At 54.2% G+C, this 11,072-nt stretch overlaps 1 protein-coding gene across 1 annotated transcript in view; it reads left to right on the top strand.

The window, feature by feature from the left end:
- The first annotated feature begins 7,134 nt into the window (after nucleotides 1-7,134).
- GUCA1A (guanylate cyclase activator 1A (retina)) overlaps nucleotides 7,135-11,072 on the top strand; it is a 6,205-nt gene continuing 2,267 nt past the window's right edge. The window contains exons 1-4 of the mRNA XM_010001787.1: nucleotides 7,135-7,332; nucleotides 9,047-9,196; nucleotides 9,734-9,824; nucleotides 10,675-10,796. Coding sequence (XP_010000089.1) covers nucleotides 7,135-7,332; nucleotides 9,047-9,196; nucleotides 9,734-9,824; nucleotides 10,675-10,796 — 561 coding nt within the window. The remainder of the gene's footprint in view (nucleotides 7,333-9,046; nucleotides 9,197-9,733; nucleotides 9,825-10,674; nucleotides 10,797-11,072) is intronic.

Here is an 11,072-nt window from a genome sequence, read left to right as displayed (position 1 = left end):
CCATCAGTGGGACCAGGGGCGCTCCGGGGCCCGCGGGCTGCCGGGGATCCGCACCTGAGCACCGGGCTCCTCTTAAAAACACCATCCCAACCCCGACCGACAAACTTTTCAAGCGGGTCCTACACGGAGCGTTTAGTTCTGAAGGTTTTGCTCCTTCTCTCTTCGCTGTGTCTGTTTGTTCCCCTGCAGCCCCAGCCGGGCTGGGCTCCCGGCCCCAAACCGCCCTGCGGACCCGTTTGTGTCGGGACCTGGAGATCTGCAGGTGCCCTGCAGAGGGGATGTCAGGCAGAGGCAGGGGAAGCTCGAGTGTCAGCCCTTCCCTCTGCCCTGGGTGGGCTAGGAAGCAAATCAGCACCGAGTTTTTAGGAGGTAACTCACTAAGCAGCCAAACTCCACGTGTGGGACCCCACTGCAGATCCCACCAGAAACCTCCCCCTGTCCAGTGGGACCTCCGTGTCACCAGGTTTTGGGCTTCTTTTTTAATACAAAAGTTTAAAGACAGTGAGACGTGACCCTGAACAACGTCCTGGTTCAGGCACAGCAGCATGGCCAGCAAGTTTCTGTGTCCTGCAAGTAAAAACGGAGAGTTAATGAGTAACATCGGTTATTAATAAATGCTGGGATTTCTGGAGAAGTTTAAACCGAAAGTAGCTGTCAGAATACTGACTCTGAAACTCAGCTCCGGGAGATCCTCCTGTCTCACACCTATTTCGATTTCCACCACATTTTGAGAGTCAAAATGATACACATTTCTTTTTTTTTTTCAGTGATAAATATTCCTCGTTTAATCACTTTGAAATTATCCTTTTCACAACCTTTGTCTTGCCCAAATGAGCTACAGATCAGGGCAACACGTGAAATGGCTCAGGAACAACAGAAGATGAGCACTGTGATGGTATTTCAGCAAGGAAAACAACCACGGGATTCACTGCCGGGCAGCAGTGACGGAAAGGGAATGAGGATGAACGGGGGGGAGAAAGGAGAGTTGAAATGTGCGACCACCCGGATTGAGTGACGTGTTTGCAGTTCAGGGGTGACAGTTTCCAGAGGCTGCGGTGCCTGTCCCGGCCGGGCTGGGGAGGTTCCCCCGCAGCTCCCCAGGTCCCTTTCTCAGGAGCAGCGGGTGGTGCCGGGGGCTCCGCGCCCTGAGCGGGGCTGCAACGAGTGGGGCTCCCTTGGGACAGTTACTGTGCGGTGGGACAGGGACAGGGACAGCCCTGCAATCCCCTGGAGATTGGCGCAGGGAACACGGCACAGGGACGTGCAGCCTGTGCCCCTGCAGGGGGTCAGGGCACTGACAGGATGGAAACTGGGAAACGACGTTCCTCCCCAGAGCTCGGGACGGGAGCAGCTCCGTGCAGGGACCCGTCTGGCTGAGCCCCAGGTATTGGAAGAAAATCCCCTGGCACCTCTCAAAAGCAGAAGGCAGGTGAAATGCAGGACCCGCTCACAGCTGGGAAGACACAGGATCTTGGCAGGACAGTCACAGCACACGTGCTCACTGACATGCAAACCGAACTGGATACACAAAGTCCAGGGAAAGAAGAGGAACGATCTTAAGAAGAGAAGCCAATAAAACCCCACGGAATGAGAAAGCCTGGGCTCCTCATCCCACAAGAGGTTGTTACACCAAAGAGACTTCAAAGGGGCCAGAGGGCTGTGATGATGCTCTGTGGGAAGAGGGGGGTGTGATTCAGGTCCCTGGGACTGCACCCGAGCTGTTCCTCTGCCCCGGGGGCAGGGGGGCACCCAAGCAGCACCCGTGAGCTCTGGGGGTGGTGAGCTGTACCCATGCCACCCCACCAGCCATGGGTTTGCCTCACCCTGGGTGGTGAGCGTAGGAAAACAGTCCTCACACTATGAAGGGATGAGTGTTTTGAGGTGAATTGATCACCCCAGTGAACACAAGCTGCTAAACAAGTCTGCGAGAGCAGATGTGCACACTCCCCTCCATTTGTTTCAGGTGGAAAATATTTGTTCCTCACCTTCCCTCTCTCAGCAGAGCAAGGACCTCCTGTCAGAAGACCACAAAAAGCTCAGGAGCAGCAGGAGGAGCAGGCCAGGTATGGATCTGGACTGGCTGGCTTCTGCAAAGGGCAAACCCAAAAGGCACAGAGAAGATGCCCAGTTTGGTGGCATGACTGTGTTTGTAAGGGGGACAAGTGCCACTTGCTGTGATCTCCTGAGTGACAGAGGCTGCACAGCCAAAGGGACAGGTGGGCTGGGCTGGGCACAGAGCACAGGAGAGCAGCTGGAAGATCACCAGCAGATTTTATGGCTTAGAAACAGCCGTGTGAGCAGTGCTCTGATGTAACACACCACAGTGTGGGGCTGCCTTTGATCCCAGGGTGGGTAAACACTCCAGAACAATCTGCCTTTGCCTGGGCACGAGGAGCAGATGCAGATCGTCACCTGCCACACTCACAGGTGTGCAAAGTGCTTGTGCAGCAGCAGCTCCTCGGCCAGACCCGAGGGAGGGAGGCAGGGACAGGAGGAGAAACTCTGTGTGTGGCTGCAGAACAGTAAACTACACCCACAGAGAGAGGAACAGCTCCTGTCTGTAGGGAGCAGTGGGACCAGGTGGCCAAGGTCACATTGTGGTGGGGGTGGCAGGGCCAGCAGAGCAGCCCGGGGGGCTCTGGGAGGAGCAGCAGTGGTGGCACCTGTCGAGGTGTGACTCCTCCCTGCCCCTCCAGCCCAGCACCCTCCTCATCTGCACGGCTCAACCCCTGCCCTGCCCTGCACACTCTGCCCAAGGAGCCCTAGTCAGTCTCAGCACCCCCATGGCAGCCACCACCTGGTAACATCCCGGTGGTCACAATGGCCCTGGGTGGCCCTGGTGGCCCTGACAGCTGGTCCAGCACCGTCTCCAGCCCAGTGGTCCTGCCTGCCTGGGTCCCTGTGGGAAGATGACCTCGCAGGTTGGAGCCCCAGGCTGATGGTTTGGCAGGAGGGACTCCCGGCCCCCTGTGTCCTCTTCCTGTGGGGGCCGTGGGAGGCTCTGGGGGGCTCTGAGGGGCTGGCAAGCCCTGGGGGTGGCAGGAACAACAGGGTCTCGGTGGTGTCGGGGTGATGCAGCATCTCCCCCCTGCTGTGCAAACCCGCCCGGCTGCCCTGCCAGCTGGGATGGATCCCTGGGGATGAGTGAGGGGCTGCAGGAGTGGGGACCCTGCTGCAGGGAGAGGGGTGGCAGTGGCAGAGGGGCAGGATGGGCAGAGCTCTGGCAGCCAGGCAGGGGCCACCAGCTGGGCAGGGCAACCCTTTGTCTGGGTGGACATCTGACCCCCTTGTACTTCTTGATCACTGAAGTCAGTCATCTCTCTGTGACCCCACCTGTGAGGTTCTTCCTGGAGGTCCTTCCTCTTTGAGAGGGATTAGGGATCTCTAAACCTGTGGCTGGACGCAAAGGGATTACAAGAGACTCTTAATTCAAGCCCAGAGCTCTGGCAGGGCCATAAATAGCTCTGTGGACATTGAGCTGGTGCTTTCCCTCAAAGACAGTGCCCATGTATGCAGGTGCACTCACTCGGGCAGGAAGGATCTTTCTGCCAAGCTTCAGGTTCCCCAGAGAATAAGCAGGAACCCCCAGGGCACATGAACCCCATGGCAAGGACAGAGCCCAGAGCTCAGCACTCCTTGGCACCACGTCCTGCCTGTCACTGGAGATGTCTGTCAGCCCTGTGCAAGGCTTGCACACCTCAGAAGCATCTACACGACTTAGCAGTTGGGTTATCAAGCATCTCCAGCCCCACCTCCCCCCTGCGGTGCTTCCCTGGGGTGTCTGCTCCCCGCAGCTGCAGCAGAGCACCCATGTGCACACTTGTCTCTACCTTCCAAAGCCAGACAGGTCACAAGCATGTATGTGGATATAACCATTTCTGAACAAATCTGAGTTTGTTCAGGGCAGGGATTCACAAACCACCTGGAAATGGCTGTTGTGGTACAAAATCTGCTCTTCAGGAGCATTATTTTATCCCCTGTAGAAATAAAATAGACTGACATTTCCTGGTGAGCAACTGCTGAAATCACCCTTGTCCTGAGCCCCAGTGATGGAGCCTTTCAGGCACCTGGCAGGTGGCTGTGCTAGGAAAGCCAGGTGCTAAAAAAAGGTGGTTGAACTCATGGGGATCTGGAAATTTCCTGAAAGGCTTGAGGGAGATTTCCAAATAATTTTTGGGTGTCCCCTCCTAATAGGTTTAAGAGCCAGAGTTCAAAGAGAGCTACAGGCAACAGAAATAGAGCAACAAATAAGCCAGGGATCATGGGAACTAGGAAACCTCCTTACAAGGTTAAAAATAAAGCAGAGCCTTTATTTAGGACACACGGGAGTAAATCGGATAATTGCTGGGGAAGAGTTTCCATCAGCACAGAAGTGGCATGAATGAAAACAAGATAACTGAGTCACAGTTAAGTAACAGCAGCAGAAACATTTTCCCAGTCAAGCACAGCCCTGGAGCAGCCAGGGCTGCCAGACCAGCCTGGGGGTGTCTCAGGGCACACATCCACCCTCCTCCTCTGCCAAGGGCTGCTGCAAACCCAACACTGACCAGGAGACTCAAGCTCTCCTGGTTTAACTTGCTGCTTTTTGGTCACCAGTTCCCTTTTCTGTTGGAGCTTTAAGCACTGACGAGGGTGGCAAAGTGTGGGGACAATTGCAATGCATTTGTCTGGCTCTTTTGGTCCACAGGTGACTGAAACACCAGGACCCCCTGGCAAGGACAACAAGGGACCAAAGGGGATGGAGAAGACCAAGGCCACGCAGGAGACCATTCCCACCGTGCTGGGCCCAAAGAGCCAGCCGTCTGCAGCACGCTGCCAGGCAGAGGAAATGCACTTTGTTCCTTTTCTTGCCCATTGTCAGGGCTGCCCACCTGACTCCCTCAGGTTTCTCTTCTACAACCCCAACTTCTCCAACTCGTACAACCCCTTCTACACGGCGCAGAAACCGACCTGCGGGTACCGCTACGACCGCAGCACTGACCACACCAGGAAGGTGATGGATGTTCCCAATGCCAACGTTGTGAAATGGAGACCCCTTCGGGGACCCAGGTTGGAGCCAAAAGCAAACAAACCCAAGCAATGAAAACAGAGACTGAATAAAGCCCAAGCAGTGAAAGCAGTGATTGGTGTGACTTTCCCTCCAGCGCCCGAGCTCTGGCAGGGAGCACGGGAGGGGCGGGGAGGCCACGGGGCTGCTCCCCAGAAAAACATGCCATGAGGATTTTGCTCCAAAAACCTTGTCAAACTTGTCCTGTCATTTATTGCCAGCTGGTTACAGGGTGGCACTGGGTGTCAGCAGCACACGGGGCTGCAGGAACAGCCACTCCCACCAGACTTCTCTGCACAACAAGCTGCAGAACCTGGGCAGGTCTTGCCAGCTTCTTTGGCAGGACAGAAACTCTGCTCCTTCTTTGGAAGGACATCTTTCACCAGGCTTTCCTAGACACAAAGTGTTGCTCTTAGTGAATGGAAAAGCAGGTTTCATTTGTGGCAGTTAGACCTGAGAGAGTGTTTGGAGATGAAATTCATCTCTCATGTCCCTGCAGCTCTTCCCCAGGAGGCAGCACAAAACTGTTCACCTTGTGCATCGCCTGCCCTGCAGAACTGGGTGCACCACCAGCAGATGCTGCTTGAATCAGTTGGTGAGTGTGTATCCACATCTAATAGACAAGCTTTCTGCTATTACTGAATGCCCAACTAGTGTAACCCCCACTACTTCAGGAGGGACAATCCCAGCTGACCCCAGGGGAATCAGAGCCCAGGGCACCCACTAAAGGCTCACCTTGTTCACAAGTGCTGTGCACATTGGAGAAGAGTGTCTGCTGCTGCAGACAGTACAGGTTTAGCACATCCAATTAGTGTCCCTCAGACTAATTCCTTCTCTGTAACTCTTCTATGACTGCTTCCTGCCACATGCTTTAGCAGAGTTATTCCTAATTTACTTCAGTGCAGCAGCAACACCAAGATCCACCACACACGAAAGCTGGGCTCTTTGTCTTAAAGTTCTCAGACACAAAACCCCAAGTGTTGCAGGACAGACTCTGCACAGAGATCCAGCAGTCACACACATTTCATCCCCTGTGCAGGATCTGGCCCATGCTGCTTTCTGATGATATGCTCTTTTATCTCCCAGTTTTTCTCTGAATCCCCTGTCAGACTAAGAACAATATCAGTTTCAGTCACATTTATATCAGAATTTTCCATGGTAATTCATCATAAATGAAAATCAAACATCACTGGCATTAGCCAGGTCATGGCAGTGCAGTGGCTGGGACACACTCCTGGGATGAGCCACATGCAGGAAAACTGGGGATGCTCAACTGGCAGGACCAGATAAACAGAACTAGGGAGGGGACCCAGCAGTCGGGTGAAGAGAGACCTTCCCTGGGAGAAGATCATCACAGCCCCCAGGATCTGTTTTTAAAGCACTTACAGCTTTAACATTCAAACCAATTATGTTTCTGTATCTGTCTCAGAACACCAAATTCACCTTCATTTAGCACCTCTTCATGGGGGTTAAAGGTACTTCCCTCTCCCTGAATCCTGGGCTCTGACAGCCCCCTGGGATCCCTCCAGCCACAGCAGGGCTGAGTGAGACCAAAAAGGCAGGAACAGCACAGGCTTCAAGTGCTTTTCTCTCTTTCTTTTTCCCCTGATTTTGGTGCAAAGTTATTGCTCAAGTGACCCCACACAAAATCATAAATGAAGTGGATTAGGAGATTACAGCATCATGGAGAAAAATCCAGCCTGGTAATCTCCTGCTGGGCCTGTAATCTGCAAGACTTTTCCATTTTGCCTTCTTTCTATTTTAACCCTGAACTGTTAATGCCTGGCTGAAACCCATCACCTCCTGAGCCTCATTGGCCAGGGAAGGATTTGCTGGGTACTTAAATGTCACCCTCTTGCCTGAAGAGGGTTTTGTGCTTTTGAGTTTCCCTGGAGAGAAGTGTCTTCAGCATCCACCAGCACCAAGACTGCAGAGGGACAAGGCACCTTGTTTTTCCCACTCCTGTGATTCCTGCAGTGCTGAGGACATTTGGACTTTTAAGGTGAGAAGCAGAACTGAGAAGGAAGCCCTCAGGTTTCAGACAACATCCATTTTTGGCTGCACGGGAACCAGCACTTGGAGTGGAGATGGGGAACATGGATGGGAAAAGCGTGGAGGAGCTGAGCACCACCGAGTGCCACCAGTGGTATAAGAAGTTCATGACAGAGTGTCCTTCTGGCCAGCTCACCCTGTATGAGTTCAAACAGTTTTTTGGCTTGAGAAACCTGAGTCCAGCAGCAAACAGCTACGTTGAGCAAATGTTTGAGACGTTTGACTTTAATAAGGTAAATATTGTCCTTTGCGTTCAGGCTGGGCAGGGATGGGCTGTGCTGGGCTCCTTGCCTGGAGCCCCCGTGGTCTATTGGGGTGTATGGAAATCCAGGGGTGTCTAAGGACACGGGGTCTGATCTCTTTGGCTTCAGACATTACAGAATCAGTTATGTAAGGTGAGAAATGTCAGCCAAAACTCCCCACCTGCTGACTGTTCTGGGAGAAAACAGTCTTCTCCCAGGCTTGATATTTCCCTTTCAGTTTGAAGTTATTGAAATTGAGGGATTTTATCTGCTAGTCTGTGATGTCTTGAAAACGAAGTGCCCTTTAATCTTTAATATCAAGTGTTGTGACAGGAAGGAAGGAGTGAGTGGTGTGAGAACAAGTGCTGCACTCAAGCAGAAACAGGGAGTTCCCGAGCCCTGCAGCCCGGCACGGGCTGGGGTTTGCAGAACAGATCAGGGCTGGTTTCCTATTAAGTTACCAGTGGATTAGAGTTTCACTGCTTTTATTACCTGTGCTCAGTCCCATATGATAAGGAGCCTGGGTTCTTGGCTCCCCAGGCAGAGGTTTTGCACCTCGGGCTGTGGTTGTGCCAGGCCCTGGTGTGTTCCCAGCTCGGGAGCCTTGTGAGGGAAGCAGAGGGGTGATGTGTCTCCAAGGGGAAACAACACCCTGCTCTACCTGCCAATGATGTGAAATTGCACCTTGTGAGGTGAGGGATATATTTTATGGGAACCCAAGGGGTTTAGTGGGCTTAATCCCACTGAAAATAGTACAATGTAGGCGTTAAATCCTGTAGGTGCTGCTTGTGCCTCTGCCTTGCTCACTGCCCTGGGTTTGAAAACCTGCCTGGAAAGGGAACTGCTGCACAGGAAATCCTGCTGGGAATGGGGCTCGGTAGCTATTTATACCTAATCTGGCTCCTGCAGCAGTGGGATAAAGCAGATGATCTCCTCTTGAACTGGCCCCATGGCGTGGGGGCTTTTTTCATTGGCAAGCCCTGGCTTATTCTCTAAGGGAGACTTTCCTTCAAAGTGTTCTGTATCTCAGTGGCTTGTGCCACCAACAGGCCCCGTGTGGGCACCAGGTATCTCACCAGGTGTCCTGGGAGCTGTGAATGCCACTGGGCAGTCAGTGCCTGGAGGCAGCTGGTGGCAGGGGAGCTCCCCCCAGCACAGCTTTGCACTGGCTGGGGCCCAGGCTGTGGGCTCAGCTGAAGGTCTCTGAGGCTGCAGCAGGAGCTGCTGGTGGGCAAACACCTTGGGGGAAAGTCAAAGATAAAACTGTTTGTGCTTTTGCCATGACCATGAAGCAGATAGGCAAAAGGCACAGGGACAGAGCAGCACCTTCCCTGCCCATGGAGGCAGCAACGTGCTGGGTAATTTTGGTACTGGTTTGTTCCTCTCCTGGAGCTTTGCACACAGGAGCCCTTGCAGCAGCAGAGCTGCAGGTGTGTGCAGACAGGTAATCCCTCCAGCTCATCTCCATGAGCCTGTTCCTCTCTGACCTCTGAATTACCACTGCTTTGCATAAGGAGATTCCTGCAGTGCAGGTCAGCTTTGGAGGCTCTGCCAGTCCCCAGGCCAGGTACACACCAGGTTATCAGCACACGGAGGCTCTGCAGAGATCAGAGTCTTCCAGTGGCAACTTCCAGCAGTGACCAGGACAACCCCTTGCTGCCTCTTTGCTTGTAATCTCATCTAGCTTCTGACCTTCTGCTTTTAGGATGGCTACATGGATTTTATGGAGTATGTGGCAGCTCTGAGCCTGGTCCTGAAAGGGAAGGTGGATCAGAAGCTGAAATGGTATTTCAAGCTCTACGATGTGGATGGGAACGGCTGCATTGACAGGGGAGAACTGCTGAACATCATCAAAGTGAGTGGGCTCAGCCTCCTCCCTGCCCTCTGCAGCCCGTGGGTGTTAACACAGCCAGACAGCAAGGCTGGAACAGGAGTTTTCCAGCCAGAAAGACAACTCTCTGCCAAATGAGCAGACACTGGCCAAACCTGCTGCTTGCCCTGTGCCAGCCCTGCCACCAGACTGGCCCAGCCACCCCACACCTCCCCTGGCACCCACATGCTCCAGCAAGCAGCAGCCCCTCATCTCCTCATTGCAGGTTGTTCAACCACATCCTCTGAAACCCAGCTGAGATAAATGCTTGAATGTAGTCTAAGGATTTTCAGAGGTGAATGGCTCCTGGCTTATCCCAGTACGGCCACTTAATCTTTTAATGCATTGATTGCTTTTAAAGGGAAATTAATCTCCAGCTTTTAGGAAGGCCTTACTCCTTTCAGGGCCTAACTGCCTGCAAAAGACTTTGTCCTCTCATGTCACTTCACCACTTGTACAGGTGGATACACAGGTCTGCACCACACTCAGTAACTGTCCCCTGTGTCCTGCTCTCCCCCCCAGGCCATCCGAGCCATCAACCGGTGCCAGGAGGAGGTGACTGCTGAGGAGTTCACAAACATGGTGTTTGACAAGATCGACATCAACGGAGATGGTGAGGAGCCTCCTTATGCAATGCCTGGCACAGCACCACAGAGCCTGAGGGCTTGGAAGGGACCTCAAAAGATCCCCCAGCCCAACCCCCCTGCCAGAGCAGGAGCACATCACACAGGAACGTGGCCAGGAGGGTGGGAATGTCTCCAGAGAAGGAGACTCCACAGCCTCTCTGGGCAGCCTGGCCCAGAGCTCTGTCACCCTCACAGCAAAGAAGTTTTTTCTGATGTTTACATGGAACCTCCCATGTTCCAGTTTGCACCCATTGCCCCTTGTCCTGTCCCTGGACATCACTGCACAAAGCCTGGCTCTGTCCTCCTGACACTGCCCTGAACATGTTTGTAAACAATGATGAGGTGGACCCTCAGTCTCCTCTTCTCCAAGCTCAGGACACCCAGCTCCCTCAGCCTTTCCTCATCAGGGAGATGTTCCACTCCCTTCATCATCTCTGTGGCTCTGCCCTGGACTCTTTCCAGTAGTTTCCTGTCCTTCTGGAACTGAGGGACCCACCCACAGCTCCCACCTTCCCCTCAGTCCAGTCTGCCAGAGCAATTCCAGGCCTTGGGTGTCCCAGAGCACCAAGACGTGGGGAGAGATGGCAGAGAGCAGCTCTCTGGGAAGGTTTAGCTCCCTGTCCCCTCTGTCGGACACTGCAAACTGCCCCTTGTCACACTGCAGTGTGGGGATCCAGGGGGGTTTAGCTGTGATGGGGCTTGGGGTGGGTGACACACAGAGCCAGGAGGGCCCCGTTTTAGTCTGTGCAGCTCCTGGGGGGCTGCTCTGGGGCTGGGGGCAGGGGCAGGAGGAGGGATGCAGGATTTAACAGGCCTTTTCTGAACGTGCCCTTGCAGGTGAGCTCTCCTTGGAAGAGTTCATGGATGGTGTGCAAAAGGATCAGGAGCTGCTCGACATCCTCACACGCAGCCTGGACCTGACACACATCGTCCAGCTGATCCAGAACGACGGGAAGAGGGCGAACGAGGGGGAGCAGATGGAGGCTGCCCAGTAGGCGCCCCAGCCCCTTCCCCGGGGCTCTGCAGCTCCCCCCTCGCATCGCCACAAGGAAACGCGGCCGTGGGAGCTGCTGAGCTGTCCCAGAGCCACCAGGACCAGACCATCCCACCGGGACCAGACCATCCCACCGGGACCAGACCATCCCACCGGGACCAGACCATCCCACCGGGACCAGACCATCCCACCGGGACCAGACCATCCCACCGGGACCAGACCATCCCACCAGGACCAGACC

The sequence above is a fragment of the Chaetura pelagica genome, unplaced genomic scaffold (genome assembly GCF_000747805.2).
Source record: "Chaetura pelagica isolate M959 unplaced genomic scaffold, ChaPel_1.0 scaffold181, whole genome shotgun sequence".
NCBI classification, from domain to species: Eukaryota; Metazoa; Chordata; class Aves; order Apodiformes; family Apodidae; genus Chaetura; species Chaetura pelagica.
The sequence above is the reverse complement of the archived record's forward strand: the minus strand, read 5'-3'. Positions and strand labels throughout refer to the sequence as shown.